The sequence below is a fragment of the Cervus elaphus genome, chromosome 16 (genome assembly GCF_910594005.1).
Source record: "Cervus elaphus chromosome 16, mCerEla1.1, whole genome shotgun sequence".
NCBI classification, from domain to species: domain Eukaryota; kingdom Metazoa; phylum Chordata; class Mammalia; order Artiodactyla; family Cervidae; genus Cervus; species Cervus elaphus.
Window position 1 is genome coordinate 45,488,174 of NC_057830.1, and position 24,486 is coordinate 45,512,659.

The window sequence follows — 24,486 nt, forward strand, 5'->3', positions numbered from 1 at the left end:
TTTCCGTGCTTGTGATGGGTCTGGTACGATTTTCTATTTCTTCCTGGTTTAGTTTGGGAAAGATACTTTTATAAGAATTTGTTCATTTCTTCCAAGTTGTCCATTTTATTGGCATATAGTTGCTGATAGTCGCCTCTTATGATCCGTTGTGTTTCTGTGTTGACTTTTGTGATCTCTCCATTTTCATTTCTAATTTTGTTGATTTGATTTTTCTCCCTTTGTTTCTTGAGGAGTCTGACTAATGGTTTGTCAATTTTTTTTTTTTTTTTTTTTAATCTTCTCAAAGAACCGGCTTTTAAAATAACTCTGTTGATTTCTGCTATGGTCTCTTTTGTTTCTCCTGCGTTTATTTCTGCCCCGATTTTTAAGATTTATTTCCTTCTACTAACCCACGGGTTCTTCATTTCTTCCTTTTCTAGTTGCTTTAGGTGTAGAGTTAGGTTATTTATTTGACTTTTTTCTTGTTTCTTGATATAAGCCTGTATTGCTATGAACCTTCCCCTTAGCATTGCTTTTACGGTGTCCCATAGGTTTTAGATTGTTGTGTTTTTGTTTTCATTCATGTCTATGCATATTTTGATTTCTTTTTTGATTTCTTCTGTGATTTATTGGTTTTTCAGGAGCGTGTTGTTCAGCCTCCATTCGTTGGCATTATTAATAGGTTTTCTCCTTTAATGGACCTCTAATCTACCTGCATTGTGGTCAGAAAAGATGCTTGTAATGATTTCAACTTTTTAAAATTTACCAAGGCTAGATTTATGGCCCAGGTCATGGTTTGTCCTGGAGAAGGTTCCATGTGCACTTGAGAGAAAGGTGAAATTCATTGTTTTGGGGTGAAATGTCCTATAGATATCAATTGGGTCTAGCTGATCCATCGTGTCATTTAAAGTTTGTGTTTCCTTGTTAATTTTCTGTTTAGTTGAAATATCCATAGGTGTGAGAGCAGGTATTAAAGTCTCCTACAATTATTGTGTTATTGTTAATTTCCCCTTTCATACTTGCTAGCATTTGCCTTACATATTGTGGTGCTCCTATGTTGGGTGCATATATATTTATAATTGCTATGTCTTCTTCCTGGATTGATCCTTTGATCATTATGTAGTGTCCACCTTTGTCTCTTTTGACAGCCTTGATTTTAAAGTCTATTTCATCTGATATGAGTATTGCTACTCCTGCTTTCTTTTGGTCTCTATCTACGTGGAATATCTTTTTCCAGCCCGTCACTTTCAGTCTGTATGTGTCCCTTGTTTTGAGGTGGGTGGGTCTTTTGTAGACAACATATGTAGTGGTCTTGTTCTTGTATCCATTCAGCCAGTCTTTGTCTTTTGGTTGGGACATTCAACCCATTTACATTTAAGGTAATTATTGATAAGTATGATCCTGTTGTCATTTACTTTGTTGTTTTGGGTTCGAGCTTATACACCCTTTTTGTGTTTCCTGTCTAGAGAAGATCCTCTAGCATATGTTGAAGAGCTGGTTTGGTGGTGCTGAATTCTCTCAGCTTTTGCTTGTCTGTAAAGCTTTTGATTTCTCCTTCATATGTGAATGAGATCCTTGCTGGGTACAGTAATCTGGCTTGTAAGTTTTTCTCTTTCATCAGTTTAAGTATGTCCTGCCATTCCCTTCTGGCCTGAAGAGTTCCTACTGAAAGATCAGCTGTTATCCTTATGGGGATCCCTTTGTGTGTTATTTGTTGTTTTTCCCTTGCTGCTTTCTATATTTGTTCTTTGTGTTTGATCTTTGTTAATTTGATTAATGTGTGTCTTGGTGTGTTTCGCCTTGGGTTTATCCTGTTTGGAACCCTCTGGGCTTCTTGGGCTTGGGTGACTATTTCCTTCCCCATTTTAGGGAAGTTTTCAATTATTATCTCCTCAAGTATTTTCTCACGGTCTTTCTTTTTGTCGTCTTCTTCTGGGACTCCTATGATTCAAATGTTGGGGTGTTTAACATTGTCCCAGAGGTCCCTGAGGTTGTCCTCATTTCTTACAATTATTTTTTTTTTCTCTCTGCTTCATTTATTTCTACCATTCTATCTTCTACCTCACTTACCCTATCTTCTGCCTCTGCTATTCTACTGTTGGTTCCCTCCAGAGTGTTTTTGATCTCATTTATTACGTTATTCATTATTGATTGACTCTTTTGTATTTCTTCTAGGTTCTTGTTAAACAGTTCTTGCATCTTCTCAATCCTTGTCTCCAGGCTATTTATCTGTAACTCCGTTTTGTTTTCAAGATTTTGGATCATTTTCACTATCATTCTTTGGAGTTCTTTTTCAGGTACTTCCCTATCTCCTCCTCTTTTGTTTGGTTTGGTGGACATTTATCCTGTTCCTTTACCTGCTCGGTATTTCTCTGCCTTTTCATCTTGTTTAGATTGCTGTGTTTGGGGTGGCCTTTCTGTATTCTGGCAATTTGTGGTTCCTCTTTATTGTGGAGGTCCCTCAGTGTGGGTGGGGTTGGACAGGTGGCTTGTCAAGGTTTCCTGGTTCGGGAAGCTTGCGTCGGTGTTCTGGTGGGGGGAGCTGGATCTCTTCTCTCTGAAGTGCAGTGAAGTGTCCAGTAGTGAGTTGTGAGATGTCTGTGGGTTTGGTGTGCCTTTGGACAGCCTGTACATTGAAGCTCAGGGATATGTTCCTGGGTTGCTGGAGAATTTGCGTGGTATGTTTTGCTCTGGAACTTGTTGGCTTTTGGATGGTGCTTGGTTTCAGTGTAGGTATGGAGGCTTTTGGATTAATGTTCCCAGGAGTCAGGGGTTCTCTGGTGTTCTCAGGTTTTGGACTTAAGCCTCCTGCCTCTGGTTTTCAGTCTTATTCTTACAGTAGCCTCAAGACTTCTCCATCTATACAGCACTGATGATAAAATGTCTAGGTTAATGACTAAAAGTTTCTCCACACTGAGGGATCCCCAGAGAGGTTCACAGAGTTACCTGGAGAAGAGAAGAGAGAGGAGCGAGATAGAGGTGACCAGGAGGAGAAGAGGGAGAGTCAAAGGGGGAGAGAGCAAGCTAGCCAGTAATCACTTCCCTGTGTGCTCTCCACAGTCTGGACCCCTCAGAGAGGTTCACAGAGTTGCACAGAGAAGAGAAGAGGGAGGAAGGAGACAGAGGTGGCCAGGAGGATAAAAGGGGGAATCAAGAGGAGAGAGACAGATCCAGCCAGTAATCAGTTCCCTTAGTGTTCTCCACAGCCTAGAACACACAAAGAGATTCACAGAGTTGGGTAGAGAAGAGAGAGGAGAGGGCGGAGATAGAGGTGACCTGGTGGAGACAAAGGAGAGTCAAAAGGGGTAGAGAGCAATCAAGCCAGTAATCAAACTCCCAAGCAAAAATGGGTACTGAAGATTGAGTTCTTAAAGGTACAAAATTGATAACAAATTCCAAAAAGCAAAGATTAAAAATCTAGAGTAGAGGTTAGACTCTCAAAAACACAATATTAAAAAAAGAAAACAAAGTCTCAAAAAATTATAAAATATATATATGAAGTTTGTTTTTCAAATAGGGTCTTTTTTTTTTTTTTTTTTTTTTTGCAAGGTAATAGTAGGTTGTAAAAATGAAAATTAAAGGAGTAATAAAGGACTTAAAAATAAAAAAAATATTTAAAACATGATAATAGTACAAATAGATCTAGGATTTTCTCTGTAGCTGTTGTGGGCAGTGTGGGGTCAGTTCAGTTTCAGATAGTTCCTTGATCCAGCTTATACCTCTCAAGATCTATTGGCCCCTTCCAACATAGTCGCTGCTAACTTCAGGGTTTTAATCTGTTGCACCTGTCATTTCCAAAGCGGTTCCCTCTGTTTGTTTTAGCTTCTTCTGTTTGCCGGTCTCTTCAAGTGTCTAATTTCTGTCCAGACACAAGGGGCGAAGGTGGTCACTTATTTAGGCTCACTTGTTCAGTCCTGCTGTGGGGATTGAGGAACACTGCGAACAAATATCACCGGCGTGTGTGGGGAGTGCGCACAGTGTCTCGGCTGCACTGGGTTTGTCCCCGCTCATGGCGTGTGCACTTTCCCAGTGTACACTTCTTAGGCTCTAGGTTCCTCTGCCAGGGAACTGTCTGAGGCGGGCCCTAGATTGTGTGCACTTCCCAGGTCTAAGCCGCTCAGGTTCAGGTTCTCATGTACTCCACAAAGGTGCAGACTCAGTTGGGTCTGGTCTGCCTTTTGTGCCCCTCCCAGGTCTGAGCCGCTCAGGTGACCAGGTGCTTGGCAAGCGTCATCTCCCCAGTTGGGGAGTGCGTCTTATCACCTCCCCGGTCCCAGCCACTGAGTTTCCTGGGTGACAGTGGGCGTGGCCATCTCTGGTGTGCCATGTGTCTCTTCCGGGGAGCTGATCTCTGGCTGCGACCCTCCCGGCGGATGTCAACCATCCAGAATCCCAAGAAGTTTTGGTTAGTGACTGGGTGCGTGCTTGCAGTTTGGTAGAGGATGCCTCTCTGGGGCCGAGTTTGCCCCTTTACAGCTCTGGCTGCCCGCCTCCTGCCTCCCTGCCTCCGGCAGGGGATGAGCCGATCTGCAGTGGGCTAGCTCTCCTCTGGTATTCACTCAGTCCTTTGTTCTGTGAGCGGGCCTGGCAGTGCCTTAGTTTAGGGCTTTTTGCGAGATAGTTCTCTCTCTCTCTTTTTCCCCCCTCTCTCTCTGGCTGTCCTACAGTTTAGGTTGCTGTCTCATGTTAGTTCCCTTAGATTGCTCTCAGGGCATTCAGGCCTGGTCCTCAACATAAGCAGTGCAGCCCCCCTTGCTGGTGGCGGATGCGAGCACTGGGAGTTGCCGTTAGGCACGTAATCTGTGGGGTTTATTTATTTATTTATTTTTCCTCCTGGTTACGTTGCCCTCTGACATTCCAAATCTCCCCACAGACCCGCCGGTGAGAGTGTTTCCTGATGTTTGGAAACTTCTCCTCTTTTAAGACTCCCTTCCTGGGATGGATCTCCATCCCTACCTCTTGTGTCTCTCTTTTTATCTTTTATATTTTGTCCTACCTCCTTTCAAAGACAATGGGCTGACTTTCTGGGTGCCTGATGTTCTCTGCCAGCATTCAGAAGTTGTTTTCTGGAGTTTGCTCAGCATTCAAATGATCTTTCGATGAATTTGTGAGGGAGAAAGTGGTCTCCCCGTCCTATTCCTCTGGCATCTTAGAACCGCCCCCCATGTTATTTTTAAGAAACTTTATTAATTTCAGTGTTTATAGATGTTAAATTACCATGTCAATTCTTTGTTATACATGTGAAACTAACATGTAAATTCTTCCATATCAGAAAGTTAGTCATTGTGGTTACTTGATTTTTTTAGTTTGTTCTTTCTTTCCTGATGTGATTATTGAGTCCTGCTTGATCATCATAAATGTATTTGAAAACTTTTAAACCTTCAACGTGGATAATCATCGTTTTACTCCTTTTTTTTTTTTTTTTTTTATGTCTAGATCATTCCTTTCGTCTTTACCTGCCATTCCAGAAGACATAGATAGGAAATTAGAGTCGTCAGTGTGCTGTTTACAGGGAAAGAAACAGTCAACCATGTGAATGTTCAAATAGGGTTGTTAAAAATTCATTTATTCTTAACTGAAGGATAATTGCTTCCCAGAATTTTGTTGTTTTCTGTCAGACATCAACAAGAATCAGCCATAGGTACACCCACGTCCACTCCCTCCCAAACCCCCCTCCATCTCCCTCTCCATCCCACCCTTCTAGATTGTTGCAGAGCCCCTCTTGAGTTCCCTGAGTGATAGAGCAAATTCCCATTGGCTATCTATTTTACAGATGGAATTGTAAGTTTCCATGTTATTCTTTCCATCCATCTCACCCTCTCGCCTCTTCCCCTTCCCCCGTGCCTATAAGTGTTTTCTCTGTCTGTTTCTCCATTGCTGCCCTGCAAATAAATTCATCAGTACTATCTTTCTAGATTCCACACATATGCATTAGTATATGATATTTATATATCTCTTTCTGACTTACCTCACTATGTATAATAGGCTCTAGGTTCATCCACCTCATTAGAACTGACTCAAATGCGTTCCTTTCTACAGCTGAGTAATGTTCCTTTGTATATATGTACCACCACATCTTCATCCATTCATCTGTCAATGGCCATCTAAGTTGCTTCCATGTTCTAGCTATCATAAATAGCACTGCAATGAAAATTTGAGTGCATGTGTCTTTTCCATTTTGGTTTCGTCAGGGTATACTCCTGGCAGTGGGATTGCTGGGTCATATGGTGGTTTTATTCCTAGTTTCTGAAGGAATCTGCATACCGTCTTCCATAGTGGTTGTATCAATTTACCTTCCCACCAGCAGCCTCCACACCCTCTCCACCATTCATTGTTTGTAGACTTTTTGATGATGGCCATTCTGACTGGTGTGAGGTGGTATCTCATTGTGGCTGAGTGGTAAAGAATCGGCCTGCAGTGGGAGACCTGGCTTTGATCCCTGAGTTGGGAAGGAAGGCATGGCAACCCACTCCAGTATTCTTGCCTGGAGAATCCAATGGACAGGGGAGCCTGGCAGGGTTCAGTCCATAGGGTGGCACAGAGTCGGACACGACTGAAGCGACTAAGCAACAGCAGCAACAGCAGACTTTTGGATGATGGCCATTCTGACTGGTGTGAGGTGGTATCTCATTGTAGATTTGATTTTCATTTCCATTGTGATTTTTTACCACAAGATAGTGCGTGAAGCTTGAAGGTATTACTACATTTGGATTGTCAAGTTGATCTGCAAGGAACATTTCAGGAGAAGCAAAAGCATGGGAAATAGTAATAAATATGTGGGGTTATAATAACAGCAGTTAGCTTTAGTGATGTTTCAATAAGTGCAAAGCATTTTGGATAGCTTACGTAGCACGTGCAGAGTATCTTTATGGCAGCCGTACTTGAAGTAACATAAAGTAACGGTGCCCTGTTTGAAGGTGGCAGCTATGGAAGGAGATAAGAAGGGGCTGATCTCTTAGATGCGGCAGCCACTGCTTGGTGATGCAGCACCGTGTTTGAATTCAGCATCCTGGTCCTGTCACATAGCAACTGTGGGATCTTGGCAAAATCTGTCTTAACCGGGTTAAAAGTAGGGTACTTTCTTCGAAAGGGATTAGGAACTCTTCATGCAACCCATTGTTATCATTCATTCTAGCAGAGTGTCTCTGAGAGCCTTCCACAGAAGTATGTGGGTCATTTACCTGGAACTGCTGGTCAAAGAGGAAAAAAGACATTAAATGGACAAATAGAAGGTAAGAATTGTATTTTACAGAAAAATTATTTGACAGAATGTTGATTGAAAACGGGAATGCTGATATACTCTAATAGGCAAAGAAAATCACCTGTCAGATGGGTAGTGAGAAAAAAGATGAGAAAAGGAGGGCAATCGTGCATCTTACCAGGTGTCTACCACAGATTACCTTGAGAATCCAGTTTAAGAAACTAAATTATTAGTTTTTAGACTTACTTCATGGTCCAGTGTTTAAGACTTTGTCCGGTTAAGACTCTCCAATTCAGGCGGTGCAGTTTCAATCCCTGGTCAGAGAATTAAGATCCCATGTGACACATGACCAAAAGGAAATTATTAGTTCTATTTCAGGATAACTCTACGACCTAAGGAAGGTCAAGAAATAAGAGGCAAGAGGGAATGAAAGATGAGAGAGGCAGAGGGTACGGGGAGGAAATGAGCAAAAGGAAGCATGGATCTGTGGGGGAAGGTGGAATAAGTAATGAGGGTCCTTAGATAAAGGGAGAGTATTTGACATGGACGATGGATTTGAAGTGAGCGTCCGACACCAAAACTTGTCAGGGAAGAACTGCAAAATTCTGCCCCCCCCCCTTCCTGTTGTACTCGTTATTAGGAAGACATTCAGAACTGACGTCTCCAGGCATGCAGAGCTGTGTTTTATCTTCTGTGGAGTGCGGGCATAGGAGTTCAGCTGTAAACGTGTGCAAGTTGATGTCATATGAAATGTTGGTGCTTTCTAGGATGGTGTCACATGGGACAAAACAAGAGAGCTGGAAAGAAGGAGAGAGCAGGGGGCGTGATGGGGAGACCAAGGAACCCACAGCCTCATAGAGAGCTCACTGGAAGGTTTCCATCTTCTAATGCCATTTCAGTTTTGGGGGAAGTGTTTGCATGAGGAAACAGAGGCTGCGATTTCAGGAGCATGAATTAAGTTGAAGTCATGTAGAAGCAGACTTCGTGTAGACCAGAGTTTCTCAAGTTTTAATTAGTCACTTGGGGACCATGTGTGAAGTGCACATGCTGAGCAGGAAATCTGAGATTCTGTGTTTCTAACAAGCTCTCCAAGTAGCAAGGGTGTAGCCTTGCCTTTAGAGAAATCTGGAAGAAGAGCATTGGATAGTGCAGGACATAACAGGATCAAGGAAAAGCATTATTTTATGTTTCTTTCTGAGCGTGTTTATAGCCAGAGGGAAGCAAAGAGTTGAAGTAGCAGTTATAGGTGTAAGATACCATTGCTAAGCAAAGAAGGAGAAAGACATGGTAGGGATGATCCATAGAAAGGATGTCAAGGGGGAAGATTTAAGTCCACAGATCCAGAGATGACCATTTAGAGAGGAGAGAATCTAGTGAAAGGACAAAGGGAGGTAAGCACGGCCTTAGGGAGGTGAGTTTGGAGTTGATGAGGACACTTGAGAGAGCTCCTTCTAGATGACTTCAGTGTATTTACCCTGAAAAGAGACAAGATCATTATTGCTCCAGAGAATCCTGGAGGTGGGAGGGGGTGCTAGAAGTGGGGGAAACCGCAGCCCCTCCGAGTAACTCTTAGGCATCAAAGATATATGTTGTACCGGTATTTGTTATTCAAATTAGACTAATTTGAAAAAGGAGGCATTGAGTTCTTTTTTTAAAAAGATAGCTGATTTTTTGAAAGTTGTTTCATAGAAATCCTTTGAAGCATTACCATGATGTACCAAACCAAACTAAATTTTGAAGCCAAACAGATTAATAGGGTTCATTCCCTAAATGCTAGAAATACTTTTAATAAATACTACACTGATTTTGAAACATGCAAGATTTTTAATTTCTAATAATTCTGTGGCAATTCAATGTATTCTTTCCTTTTTGATAATTGTATTTCAATATTGAGAATTGATTATACATTATTTCCTAGATGTGTCTTATAAACTTTCTTGCATGAGTGGATCGAGAAACTTTAAGATGGCTAAACTAGAAGAGCCAAGACATGTAGGCATGCCAGTAGCCCTCGTGGGGAAAAAACACAAATATTTTTATGAGCCATTTTTCCACAAGTGTATATCCAGGCTCATCAGTCCATTACCCTGTCTTTGATGAGAAATGAATTATACATTCTGGTGAACTGTCATCCCAAGTGTGCACTTCTTAAATGAATGGACAGATTGAAGAACATGATAAATACTTATCATGTAATGGTGTAAATGATAACTGCCATGTTGCATTCAAGATATGCTGTTGCATTTTACCATCAGCTTTCACGTTTATCTTCTTGGGTTCATGACTTGCTCCTTTAATTAAGATCCATGTTCTCCTCATCAGTCAGCATGTTCACATTGGTCTATGTGCACGTTAATGTTTTATAAAGCCATTGAAAACGTAGTGTTACTTTTGAAATCTTAACTGCACATTTTGGTGAACCTGTATTCCTATTTTTTCTTCACTATCTTTAGTGGATTCATATGTCTGTCTTGCCAGTGTGCTAAGATCCCCCTAAAAACAAGACACCAAAACTGAATGTATTCAGTGCCAAGGCAGAGCGTGAGGATTCTGCTCAGTTCTAAGTCTGCATGAATGTACAGCTGGCTTTCATATTTACATGTGATTAACTCTATGTCCCATTTTCCTTTTAGAGTCTCCTGAGAAATATCCTAATGTGAAGGTAAAAACGTTTATGCTTTTATCTTGAATTATGAACTGTGGATTGTATCATATGTACATTGTTTATTAATCAACTTGTTTCCAAACCCATTCAGCAGGCCGTCGGAGTGAAAGATTCTGTTCCTAATAAAGCAGTCAGAATGAAGGGTGCACAAACATCTAATTCAGGTAAATTTTGCAATACACACTTAACTCTGGCTCCTGCATTGCAAACTGTCGCTTTACCGTTGAGCCATCAGGGAAGTCCCTTCTGGAAAGAGGGACACTGAAATATTTGAAATGCTAGCTCTTCATACTCCTAACTTCCTGTTGCAAATTTAATTGAAGAATTGGACATACATACGGCAAATGTTATTGTTGGTATCCATGTTTTACAAGAAAAGATATTTACAAGCATATGAACAAGAAATGTTTGAAATGTAAGCTAGAACTCAAGATGTTTCTGTATATGTTTCGTTATCCATTAAATTCTCAGTTTGGAATCTCTATACCCTCAGGAATTCTCAGCGATTAATTATTAGACCCTAAGATTTTTCCAGTGTCCAAAAATGCTTATTTGAACTCTGACCTTTCCCTAGAGTAAAGCTTCAATTGCTAATATGTCAGTTGTATTTCAGCTTATAATTATTTCATTTTAGTGTTGTTACATAGATGAATGTAGGCCAAGCAGATGTTTTGATTAGCAGACTGTATGTGTGTGTGTTTGTGTTGTCTTTGATTATTAGAAGTAGGAGAAGTAATCATGCCTTAGATTCAATAGACATAATCTTTCAAAACAGGGATTCTGAAAGTTTTTGGCTTTAGGATCCTTTTATACTTCTAAAAATTATTGAGAATTCCAAGGAACTTTGTTTATTATTGTTCACTGTATTGGAAAATAAAACAGAAAAACTAGAATACAAGCACATACCATCATAGTTGCTAATTCCATTAGTCCTTAGTGTTATGATATCACATATCGTGTCTATGAAGAATGCCACTCTGCCCGCAGAACAGCATGAGAATGGAGGAAACGTTTAGTGTTGTTGTGAAAAGAGTTCTGACCTCTTGGACCCCCTGACCCGTTGGGTCTCTGGACTTCAGCGATTCTGAGGGAACACCTGAGAACCACTGTTTTAAACCATTGAAGTGGCTGGATATAAAATGATAAAGGGGCCCTTGTGTTGACACAGGGTTTTAAGTTTCACTATTACATTTCTTACTTGTTTCTTTGACTTCTGTTAAGAAATTCAGATCTAACAGTTTTAGCTTTTTGTGGTGTATTCATTCCTATCTCATGGCCCTCTGTGCTCTTTGGATCCAGTGTGGTCCTAGACTTACCTATTTTCACATGGAAACAATTAGTCACACACAAGGCTATCATTCCTTATATAAGTTTATGATGTTTTTGTTTAGTCGCTAGGTAGTGTTCAACCACTGCGACCTCATGGACTGTAGCCTGCCGGGATCCTCTGTCCCAGAGATTTTGCAGGCCAGAGGCAAGCGTACTGGAGTGGGTTGCCATTTCCTTCTCCAGGGTATGATGTTTCTCCAAGGCTTTAAAAATGAGTTCTGAAGATATATGTACATTGAGGAAAGACCGTCTCATTGAAATTGAAGTAGTTGTTGACGGTGGTGGTGTTCAGTCGCTAAGTCGCGCCCGACTCTTTGTGACCCCATGGACTGCAGCCAGGCCTCTCTGTTCCTCACCATCTCCCGGAGTTCGCCCAAGTTCATGTCCATTGAATCAGTGATACTGTCCAACCATCTCATCCTCTGCTGCCCCCTTCTCTTCTTGCCCATCTCTTCTCATCCATCAGGTGCTTTTCTAGTGAGCCAGCTGTTCACATCAGGTGCACAGAGTATTGAAGCTTCAGCTTCAGCATCAGTCCTTCCAATGAATATTCAGGATTGATCTCCCTTAGGATTGACTGGTTTGATCTCTTGGCTGTCCAGGGTTCTCTAAAGAGTCTCTCCAGCACCACAATTTGAAAGCATCCATTCTGCGGCACTCAGTCTTCTTTATGGTCCAACTCTCACACGTGACTACTGAAAAAACCAGACCTTTGACTTTACGGACCTTTGTCAGCAAAGTGATGTCTTTGCTTTTTAATATGTTGTCTAGGTTTCTACCATCAATTAAAGTAGTACCATTCATTCAAAGTGTTTTTAAAACCATGGCCTCTAGAACACACAATATCATCATGCAAAATTAAATGTAAAATAAATTAGAGATAAATTTTGTTAATAAAATATTTGTATGTTGAAGGAAAATAGTAATAAAGTTCTTATGAGATACAGAGTATGTAACAAAGATTGAGTGAATCAAAGTAATACTAGAAAATTGAAAAGTAGAAGAAATGAGACATGCTAGTTAACATCTCTTCATGAATGACAGTGACATGAAAGATAGAGTCACCTCTGAAGGGTAGTGAGTTTGAGGGGAAGGAGGATGTGGAACTGATTCTCTGAAGAAAGACTTTGTACGAGGTAGTCAGAGTTGTGTTCTTACTCAGATCCTGATAGATGGAGACTTTGTCTTCACATTTTTCAGACTGGGATTCGACTAGTTTGAGCCTCAATAGTGAGACTTGTCAAAGAGCCGGGCATTTGAAAGTTGATGATCGGCGTCCGTTGGTGTCCCAACCGGTGACCAAAAATCAGTCAGCACCCACAGAACTCGGACAGAAGACCGCAACAGATAAAGAAAAGATGAAAAAGGCAGCGATGTTTCTGGTAGGGAATTTCATGCCCCATCACCCGGGCCAGTCTCCGCTGCCAGAAAACAGAAAAAGCAAACAAGGTAATGCAGAAGCCCAGGGCACTCAGCCGTGCGCCACCTGGGCACAGCCTTGCCATCATTCTGACGGATCCGGATTCGATTTTGTGGCAAAACCTGCCTGTGCTGACTCCTTTTATGCAAGCTACAGCCAAACAGTACCTCTTAGCAAGGTGTCTGCATTCTCCCTCTGACCATAGGAGTATAATAAATAACAAAGAGAGTTTGGAGGAAGCAAGTTTGTTTAGGCTAGTATTTAGCATACATCTGAGAGTGGGTAGCAGGATTCTATTTAGAACTCTGGGACTCTTTGTGAGATCTAGGTAGACAATTATTGAAAAAAAATAAAGACCATTTATACTAAGGTGATTTTTAACAGCTTGTCCTCTGCAGTCTAGAAGCCAAGAGGATAGACATGGGAAGAAATAATTCACAGTTTAGATGTATATCAATCGCTGGAGAAGTCTATAAAGATACACTAGAAAAATCTTTAAAGTACTAAGGTAGCTACAAGGAAAGAGAGACCTATTTATCTGGGGAAAGATAGCTGTAATCAAGGGCAACTTCACAAAGCAGGTTGAGTCTTAAAAGATGAAAAGTAAATTGTCAGAAGAGCACAGGGAAGCATTTCAGATGAAGGAATTGATAAAAGCATGAAAGTAAGAGGAATTTGTAAACTAAGAAGAATAATGTAGTTGAAGCTTGGCATGTTGTTAAAAAGGTACTGTGGTGAAGTAGAGAAGAGAATATACTGTGACTTTATATGTCTGCCCTGTATTTTGAAATTCTGTTTGGTTTCTGCTTGCTTTTTTCACCGATGCTTGGATGAATTCATGAATGAATCTTTGAGATGTTTGTGTGCCTGTATCCTGGTGACATCTGGTGTTTCCCAAATGGTTTGTTGAAGTTTTTGATCATTGGAAGTATTTCTTAAACAAGTAAATATTCATCTGAAGATAAATTTCGACTTAAGCTGTCATTTGGTACAATGTTTTAAATCTGTCTTTTAAATAAAGATTATGTTTTTTGGCTAAATATTCTTAAGTAATTTTAACTAAACATGCAGATTTGTCAGGAGAACTAGACGTGGAAGTGATATTGGAGGAAGAACAAGAAAAACTTCCTGGAAATGAAGATAACCATTCACAGGTAAGGAAAACTATAAATTTAAATTTCTGGTTTAATACCATTTTCTATGCTTTACCAACACAATACAGTGTGTAACAGAGTCCATAACACATAAAATCGCCTTTCAAAATTACCCTTTTAGAGTTGATAGATAATAATTTAATAATTTTAATTTCTTAATGTAGTAGTTTTTATATTATTTAATATAATAAGTTAATTTAATAGTTTAATAATTTAATAGTTTTTATAGCACTTTAACTATACAATTTAAAATACTGTTAGAATCTATTATAATTTATGGCTTGTCTTTGGAATTGAGGGAAAAAAATTTCCTGACTTGTTTACTTCTTCCATTTTTATAACTTCATTACATGATTAAGAAGGTGATATCAAAGACTGAATCGTAAGATTAAGCAGTTGAAATTGTGAACAATATGACGGCCCCTGACCTAGATACATGTAAAGAGAAATCATTCCCAGTGGCTCAAGGTTTTCCATTGAAATCGCCAGTCACTGACGTCAAGATGAAAGATTCATTCTGCCTGTGATCTCGGCATAATTGACTTAGGGAAGAATATTCAGGGAGAGAGTGGGGTCATAGAATCAACCCAGTTGCTTATTGAGAGAATCGAACCTTCTAGATTGGACCTTTATTTTTAGGATACAAATAATAACATGCTAATAGTTCATTTCAGGGTGGGAAATCAGTAGATAGTACAAAAAATGCTTTATCCACTTTCTTTGGTGGATATTAGAACATAATATAACTGAATGTTGGGGCTTCCTGGGTAGCTTATCTGGTAAAGAATCTGCCTGCAGTGCAGGAGACCCCGTTTCAATTCCTGGGTCGAGAAATTTCCCTGGAGAAGGGATAGGGTACCCACTCCAGTATTGTCGGGCTTCCCTGGCGGCTCAGACAGTAAAGAATCCGCCTACAATGTGGGAGACCTGGGTTTGATCCCTGGGTTGGGAAGGCATGGGTTGAGGAGGGCGTGGCAACCCACTGAAGTCTTCTTGCTTGGAGAATCCCCATGGACAGAGGAGCCTGGTGGACTACAGTCCTTGGGGTCACAATGAGTCAGACACGACTTAGCACACGCATAACTGAATGTAAGCAGGCAATATGTATTGATGTATAGCACTATCATCATATATAATTTACATGAAAATTTAGGAATTGGTTCCTCTTTCTGATTAGTGTTCATTGATTTTGGCTCCTGGTCATATAAAGTTTGTCTGTTCTCCAGATATTAGTCCTTAAAGAAGAAAACCAAAAACCTTAACAGACATGCTGTAGGGACTCCCCATATATGGTATCCTGAGGTGAACTATTTTTAAGGGAAGAAGCATTTATAACATTAAAAATCATCTAATTCATTTTTGGTAGATTTAACATGTATGAATTGTTTAATTCAGTCAAACAGTGACAACATTGGGTTTGTGAGTTAATGTTTTTCTCCTATTTTCCAGTAAGGCAAGTTATTTTTCACTTCTTAGTTGTGATCTGGTGATTTGTGAGTAGTTACATATAAATTAAGAAGTTTAACAGTGAAATTTTAATGATTTTCTGATTTTTCTTTACCCATACTGGATTAGTTAAGGATTATATTATTTTGCACACATGTACCCTGACAGAAAAGACACCTGAAAATCAAATCAACCCAATTAATCTTCCACTTATGCAGCTGGCAAAAATTGCCCCAAGCACCAGAAATGAATAAGGAATGTGGTAGACAGGACAGATCTGTATGTTCAGGGCCTCCTTGTGTGGAGAAGTATGAGAAAATGAGGATCAAACAAGGCAAATTAGAATGGAAAGAGAAGTTAAAACCATCAGAAATGACTTAAAGCAGAAGTTAGGTGAAATTTGTGAGAAATACAAAATTATCGTCTGTCCTAAGGAGGAGGCACTATATGATCACCTTAAAGAAGGAGCAAACAGAAAGGAAATACCTCCTAACATGACAAATAATATACCTGATTGTGGGGAGAAAGATGCATTTGGAGTATCTGTCTCTCTAGTATTCCAAGTATGCCCTGAACAAAAAGAACCCAGTCTCGAAAATGGTTTTTCGTCGCATGAACTATGGGTCCCCAGGATACGCTTGTCAGTCATCTTCCAAGCTTTGTTTCAGTGAAAATAAAATAGACCTTGAAAGTGATAAACTAGATATTGAACATGTATTTATCAAAAATGAGGAGAGTTTTTATAATGATGCAGAAAATAAAAAAGTAGGGGACCAGGTAGTTACATTTGAAGTGAAAGGTGACCAAGAGTTTGATATGCAAATATCAGACAATATGAGGCAAAATCCCACGAATCGGAAATTAGACATTGGACAGACACGTCAGTCTAGTCTGTGGCTTGTCTGCTCCGGTAAGATGAAACACATAATTCAAATAAAAAGTCACGGTACTCCTGCTGTCGTGAAAAATACTGATAAGAAAAGCAAGCCAATACAGGACTGGTTCCAGAAGCTACTGCATGTAGGTAACTGCAGTGCTAGTGACGACGAAAGCGTGGAACCCGAATTTGAAAATGAAAATTCTTCTCCACCAAATAGTCACAGAGCATCCAAAGTGTATCTAAGTGAAGAATGACAGAAGGATATGCAGAGGTTTAAGGATGAAATAGACATGTTACCAGTAGTGTTGTTAGCTTTGGAAAAAGAGAAAATTCAACTTCCAAAGGAGGTAAAGGTTCATTTGCTCTTGCTTTGGTTTTTCCCTTTCTGGATGATCTGGTCCATTTTGATTTTCTGCTTATGAATAAATTGGGGTCATCTAAATAGGTAATTGTGTAGAAATAGATTATTTCTGCCATCCAAATAATAGGAATTCAGGAAACTGTTTTCATAGCTTTTGTCCTTCAATCAATCTAATTCTGTCTCCGTCAGTCTTTCATGTGGACTGGGAAACTCATTTAGCTCCATACCATGTGACCTTCTGAGCCAGAATAAGCACCAAGGAAAGTGTTTAAGGAGTATGATCTACTAGGGTTTTGCAGTTGTTGTTGTTGTTTTGTTTGTTTAACTCTGTTGGATTAAATATAAGTTGTATTTCCACAGAATGGGAAGAAAGCAGAAACTGAGAGAAGGGACATGAACACGTGTTCCCTCTAATCTCCTCATTGTGGTTGAATATGTGTGATCTCCTCTGCTTTCCGCAGTCCCTGGGCACTTAGATTTCCAACATGGCCACTTGAGGATGTTTTTAATAACAAATACATGCACTCCCACAAATGCTTTAATCACCACTCGCAGATGTCTCTTTTGAGAGAGACCGCTTCACTATATTGTTTACTAAAATGTGGTAATTTTAACATGTGTGATTTTGTCACATAGGTAGTATGTGTGTGTGTGAGAGTTGGTCAGTCGTGTCTGACTCTTTGTGACCCCATGGACTGTAGCTGGCCAGGCTGCCTTGTCCAAGGATTTCTCCAGGCCAGAATATCATTGGGTGGATAGCCGTTCCCTTCTCCACGGGATCTTCCCTACCCAGGGATTGAAGCCAGGTCTCCTGCATTGAAAGCAGATTCTTTAACATCTGAGCCACCAGGGAAGCCCATAAATACTATAAACTCTCAGCAAAAAAAAAAAAAAGAGAAAAAAATCAAGTGTTTCTCTCCAAAGGAAAAACTGAGGTTTGAGATGCTGTGAGATTTTTCTTTCTTCAGTAGTAGGTTTTTAAACGTGCTTGCTCTGCTGTGCAAGACAAAAAAAGAGAAAAATGTAGCTATTCTCCTTTAAAGTAAAAGGAGAATGAACCCTACCCCCAATTAACAAATTAAATTACTTTGCCAAAGTCACACTTTTAACTTCCCTGATTCATTTGAGGAATTCATTTGGTAATTTTATCAGATTCAAGATGACAGAATTGTATCATCTCTTTTGGTGCCATAAAATGTTAGGGAATGCCACTTTAGGGTCTTTGAACAAATCATTTAACCTTTTTTGATTTTAAAGCTGCTATTGGTAAATAGTGGGGCAAAGATAGATAGTTATTTCTATACCGTCTAGCTATAAAATTGGATGGTTATTGAATGTGGAATTGGGAAGCATTCCTTATATTCCAGAATTCCACACTAACTAACACCTCCTCAGTTTCATTCTGCTCCTTGTGTTTTGGTAAACTTTGGGTCATATATTTCAGGGAACACCATCAGGTTTTTTGCTGTCTCCTGGATCCAAATGAAAAAAGAATGGGAAAAGGCAGTGGGGAAAGAATAGCTTTAGTGCAGAAAGAAGAAAGCTTCTTTTCTGTTTCTGAGGCACTAAGGTGTCACATCCTCTACCTCTCACTGTTCAGTGGAAAATCCAGCTGGTAAAGACCGAAGAGGACATGTGTGATGTGTTTTTATTTCTTTATCTCTGCCAGTCAGATGGGGAAGACTGGATGTGAATAATTGTATCTTATTAAGAAAGCCTTTCTTGAAATTTTGGGAATTTTGTTTTTTTCCCTTAAAGAGAAAGAAGCACATTTTACAAAACTTTCAGTGACTTGTGATAAAATTAATGTAAGCACAAAAGTATTTTTATCACTTCAAATCCAGTCAAATGCTGAGTCAAATAATAAGTTGAAAACAGAGACTTTAGAATTAAGTAATAGCAATTATTCTTCATGTCAAACTTTCATTAAAGGTGGAAGAAGAAAAGAAGCACCAAAGTAGTGAAATGGAAGTATCAGACAACGTATGCGATGCTGCTGATGAGAGTCGATTGATTCAGCAGAGAAAGAGTGGAGGAAATAACAAGCAGGAGTTTCCTGCTATGGAGAATAAAGGTTCTGATGGGTAAGCCTATATCAGTATTTAACAGTAGGTCATTTGTTATTTTCCTATAAAATGATTTCTAACTTGAGCTAATGTTTGTGATTTATGAATTTTATATTTTACTAGGGATATAGTTATTTTGAATACTCTTATCCTTTAGCCTTAATACTAGTTACTTTGTTAACATACCACCATGTTACATATTAGAGTATTCTGGATTTGACTGCATACTTGCCTTAACCAGTGTGTTGTATATTTAAATTTATTTTATGTCACTAATGAGCATCCTTTCATTTCAGTTTGAGGACTTCTTTCAGCATTTATGAGGCGAGACTAGTGGTGATGAACTCCCTCAGGTTTGCTTTGTCTGGGAAAGTTTTTGTTTCTCCTTCATTTCTTAAAGACAAGTTTTCTGGATCGAGTCCTCTTGGTTGGCAGTTTTCTCCTCCTAGCACTTTGAGTGTGTCCATGGATGGAGGCCAAATTGTTGTTGGTGGCAGGAGAACTGATGAGGCACCTGCCTTTCATCCATGATGCTGACGTCACCCCATCATGTGGGTGGTTTACAAGTAAACTGCCCCCCCGCCCCGCTAAATTTGATTTCTTCTTTCACGGTGGATGTGCCACATGTCATTTTAAAAACCATCTAAATTAAGTGTTACTTTTTTCTTTGAGGTTCTTTTTTTTTTTTTTTGGTAATTTCTTTGGCTGCACTGGTTCTTTACAGCTGCAGTGCTTGGGCTTCTCATTGTGGTGGCTTCTCTTGATGCTGAGCATGGGCTCTAGGGTGCTGGCTTCAGTGGTGGTGAAGCACAGGATTCATTGCTCTGCGTGAGGCATGTGCTGTCTTCCCTGACCATGGATCGAACCTGTGCCCCCTGCATGAGCCGGCAGATTCCTAAGCCCTGGAGTACCAGGGAAATTCCTAGATTAAACATTACTGTTTTTAAAAGCAAAGAATTATATATAGGGTAAATCTAATCATGACTCCCATGTCTAAGAATCATTGTGCTTAGCGAGTGGACTCGAGGTTTTCAGTGTAGCCCTTGAGGTTCTTCCCAATGTCTTTCCAGATGCATCTCTCTACTTTCTTTCATGTGTTTTGTACTTTTCCTTCCAGGTTTCTAGGAAACAACCCCAGATGCCATGTGCCTGATCTGTGTACTCACATTCTAATCTCCCAGTAGAATGATTTCTTGCTTTTCTCTTCCTTTTGACCTCCTCTCTTCACTTCTTCCATAAAGTCTTCCTTATTTCACTTACCACTTTCATATGTCAACTCTTACATATCATATTGTATCATAATTGCATATCTGTGTTTGAAGGAAGAATTTGTTTTCTTGCATATGGTTGATACTTCATAACTGTTTTGTGAATTAATCAATGATTTAAGACGGGTAAGAGTTGGAATTTTACAAGAATTGTTTTTTTATTCTTTATTAGTCGAATTATTTGAAAACATTGGCTTTTTTTGTGGATTTTTTAAAGTAGCAATCCTGGAAAGCCCAGGAAGGAGATAGAGAAAAAGAACAATGACAAATGGACACCAGAAGAATGTGTAATTGCACCAGTATTTGAAAAGACCAATTCACTGGCTGATGGTCTGCTGCACGTGAACGATGACAGCATTTTAAGGAAAGTGGATCAAGATGACAGCAGGTAACATGGACAAATTCTTTATTTCTAGGGGAAGAAATATTAGCACTGAATACTTCTTCTGGAAATAGAGCAGCATAATATAGATTACAGGCCAAGAGAAGAGAATCCTCAACTCTACTGGATGAACGCGGCAGAAAGGTGAAGGAGAGGGCCCTTGCCTTTGGCCGGAAGTCGTTTCAGTAGAGTCCACTTGGAAGCTGGACTGCAGTGAATTCACGTAAACAGCTCCGTAGGGAATATTTCCTGGGCCAGGAATGGAGACCTGGATGGTAACTGAAGAGGAATGTGGAGTTGAAAGGAGTTTCTTGTTTCATGTTAAGAGGGGAGCTTGTAGATATGTATGCTGTTGGAAATGAGCCAGCGGAGGAAGTGTCTATTGAGTTTAATCTTACCTGCATTTCCAATATTGGGAAGCTTATTGATTGTATGACATTGTCTTTAAACTATTACAATAAATTAATTGTACATTATTATTATTGTACATGATTATTATGTACATATGTATTTCTGTTCATATGTAGTTTTTGGTAAGGGCTTGTTCATTGGCTCTGAAGTGTAATATTCTTATGTAAATGAATATGTAGATGATTACTTAAGTTAATTCTATCATGCATAGATTTTAAAACATTATATAATCATGAATTTACAAATACTTAGGTTATACTGAATAGGATTTAATCATTCCTTGTTGATTCTAGTTGATTCTAGTTGATCCTCGTGGGTAGCTATGATTTTGTAAGGTACTCTGAAACATCACATCATATTAACTTCATAGTTGTTTATAGCTTGCAGGGAAAAGGGGAGGATTTTGTTTATTTTCAATAGAAACAATTCACAATCTTTTACAGTTTATTACTTTGGATGATAAAGATCTAAATGACAAAAACCATGCGTCCTGTACTAAAAGTGTCGTTAACACATATTATGTGCTCAGCAAGTGTATGTCAGATGCATAAAGAAACAGCAGAATGGTTGCATGAATGTGTATTGATGAGTTTCTTTACAAAAATCAAATCCTTCTTGAAAGTAGATTTCCAATATTGCCTACATCTAGTCTTTTTGTTTCTTAGAAATGTTTTAAGATTCAGAATTATCATTTGTAGTTATAGCTAGACATGAAATAATAATATAGATTCATTTGGTATCACGTTCCTTAAAAAGACTTTTCAATATCACTTTCTCAGCATATTTTGGAACAGCAGCATTCAGGCCGGATTTCCTGGGTTTGAATTCTGGGCTGTTGGTGAACTGCTGTGTGGTCCTGGGCACGTTCCTCAGCCTTTCTTTGCTCCATCTCTTCCTATCTAAAGGATCTAATATATTACCTCTCTCCCAGAATGATCATGAGGATTAAAATGCATAATAATGCATAGCGGTTGCATAATAAGCCCTCAGAAAGCTACTATCATGCTGATAAAAAATGGGTTTCTTTCTTATAAGGACTTAGGGAATACTTTTGAGATAGGTTTTATTGTCATAAAGGTTAGTTCTTATTAAAAATGACAACTGCAAGAAACCCTGGTAAACTGCTTCTATCACATAACGCAAGCAATGTTAGGTTTTTCCTTTTCCATTAATCTAAATTTAATCTTTTATTACTATTAACAGATATATTTTCTTTGTCCTTTAATGCTACTCTTTTTTATTGTTTCATCCTTTTATAGAAATTACTTATGAATGCAAAGATGTTATATAAAAAAACAAACATTTAGGTATTGTTTATATTTTTGAGTTATTAAATTTTAGCCTGAAAAGAATCATTTTTTTTTTTTAGGCCTGCAAGGAAAACAGCATATGAAAAGAAGAAGGTAAAGTAAAAAAAAAAAAAAAATTAACTTTAAAATATATTATCCTCTATAAAATAGTTTGTAAAAGGAATAGTGGCAACATAGAAAATCTTCCTTTCTTGAAGAGACATTTACTTTGAAAACACAATTTAGAAACTCTGTTGATAAAAACCTGTTCTTTAAAGAAGCCGCTGCTTTTGCTTTGATGAATATATTTATCACCTTTGTACACTTGGTATATTTTATACATATTTTAATGCCATTGTGAAACAGTATTATTTATGTGTAGGTCAAAGACCAAATTAATTACGTGAATGACCTTGATGACTTAACTCAGTCATCTGAAACTGCTTCTGAGGATGGCGACATACTTTACTCTAAAACTTCCCCATTGCCATCTGGCAGGTGGCTGAGGGTCGTGGACCCCCTCCCTCTGTGCCCGTCAGCCCTCAGTCCACCTGCCCCGTGAACAGCTCAGAGCTGGCTCCAGCTTTCCCAGCTGGGTTCTCCCTCACAGGAGAGTCCTCAAGGACAGGTGTGTTTAACTGGCGTCCTCTAGAGGTGCAGGAGTGCTCCCCGTGCATTTTTTCCAGCAGTTGGTAGAAACCAGACACTCTTGAAGTTGATCGTCCTTCCCTCTGCGGAGCTCTCCAGTGGCATCTCAGAGCAGAGGAACTCACTCCCCCACCCAATGTCCCTCTCAAACACCGACCAGGTACCATCCCCGAGGTCCTAGCAGCAGATCTCCCACAACCAAAAGCTCTCGGGAAGAGCTGGGGAAAGTAGTATTTGTAATTCAAATCCATTTGTCTACAGCAGCCAGGTAGGGACACACCATGGCCTCATCCAAGGAGAGGCCTTTAATATTTTCCATAGGAATTGATCTCAAATTTTTGCGACTGTCTCGAAGGAGCCGGGACCCTGACTGCGGTTTAGGCCAGGCAGACCGCGTGTGCTCCGCCGTCGACTGCGCTGCACACCATGTCCTTGTGCTCTGCGGAGAGCGTGTGCGTCCCTCCTCACCCGCATCACCTCCGGTGTCTCAGTCAGAGTCCACCCCTGGCTCCACTCTCGTTTCTGTAACCAGTGCCCTGTCAACGGCCTTTTCACGTCGTTTACAGTTTTTCAGCTTGTAAAAGCTGCAACATCAGTTGTAAAAATACTTTTGTACACTTTAAAAAATTGTTTCTTCGGAATGAACTTATAAAAGTCCCCCTCCCACCAAGGAAGAAAAAGTAAAAAATAAAAAACTCTTGCTACTAACAGCAGCTATTCTGGTATTTAGTAGTGATTTCCCTTCCTTGATCATTAGGTTAATTTATCACTTCCACTGAAGGTAAGGAGGAAAAGTATAGGCAGTTCAGAGACCATACTTTGGAAGTCATTCTTGTACTTCTGAGAAAATGAACCCTCTGTTCTTTGTAGTGTGCTCCTTCAGTACCGGGAACTTTTGAAAACAGTGATAGATATGCCATAGTATGCATCTAGTGATAATTATGTTTCTCATTGTATTCCCCCATCTTACTATTTTAAACAGTATGAAGATATAATGAAAGTTACTGCAGCAGCAAACAATCTCATGATTCTCTTCTTAAGAAGAGCTCTCTAAATTTTACCTTATTTACCACTAGTGTATGTACCATGAATGAAATAGGAGGATTATTTTGTGTTGATATGTTTGTACTAGAGAAGTGACTGTGGTTTGATGTAAGAGGACTAGTAGAGTCAGAAGACCTGGTGAAAAGCCTGCAGCTTACTTACATAGTTTTAACTTCTTCCTTTCCAGAATCATTATCGCTAATGAGTTAATTGATGTTTGTAGAAGTGCTTAGTACAGTTGTCAATAAGTATAAGTCTGTAATTGCCTATTAAAATGTTAGAAAGGTAGCATATTCTCAAGAAAGCAATTTTTTTGCATGGAATTTCATCTACTTAAATATGTACAGAGCTAAGGCTCTTACTTGAAGTAGCTGTGTAGGAGCTATCAGATGCAGTGTTTTAAAGGTAGCGAGTGGCGTTGTCATGGGATTGTAGTTGATTTACAATGTTGCGTCAGTTTCAGGTGTACAGCACAGTGATTCAGACATATATGTATATGTGTGTGTATATTATGTACATGGGGCTTCCCTGCTGGCTCAGACTGTAAAGAATCCACCTGCAATGCAGGAGACCTGGGTTCAGTCCTTGGGTCGGGAAGATCCCCTGGAGGAGGAAATGGCAACCCACTCCAGTATTCTTGCCTGGAGAATCTCATGGACAGGGGAGCCTGGCGGGCTACAGTCTGTGGGGTCGTAAAGAGTTGGACATGACTGACTAACACACACACACACACACACACACACACACACACACACACACACACACACACACACACACACACACACACACACACACACACACACACACACACACACACAGACATACACACATATTCCTTGTCAGATTCTTCTTGGAGAATATTAAATGCTGTTCCTTATGTTGTACAGTAGATCCTTACTGGTTATTTTATATACACTTGTCTATATATAATGGTATATGTTAA

General features: G+C 39.6%; 1 protein-coding gene across 1 annotated transcript in view; it reads left to right on the forward strand.

The window, feature by feature from the left end:
* LOC122710266 (ankyrin repeat domain-containing protein 26-like) overlaps positions 1-24,486 on the forward strand; it is a 105,360-nt gene that overhangs the window by 56,921 nt on the left and 23,953 nt on the right. The window contains exons 17-25 of the mRNA XM_043927942.1: positions 7,115-7,211; positions 9,814-9,842; positions 9,937-10,009; positions 12,375-12,623; positions 13,666-13,748; positions 18,368-18,519; positions 18,798-18,854; positions 19,990-20,157; positions 21,932-21,965. Of these exons, the coding sequence (XP_043783877.1) occupies positions 7,115-7,211; positions 9,814-9,842; positions 9,937-10,009; positions 12,375-12,623; positions 13,666-13,748; positions 18,368-18,519; positions 18,798-18,854; positions 19,990-20,157; positions 21,932-21,965 (942 nt within the window). The remainder of the gene's footprint in view (positions 1-7,114; positions 7,212-9,813; positions 9,843-9,936; positions 10,010-12,374; positions 12,624-13,665; positions 13,749-18,367; positions 18,520-18,797; positions 18,855-19,989; positions 20,158-21,931; positions 21,966-24,486) is intronic.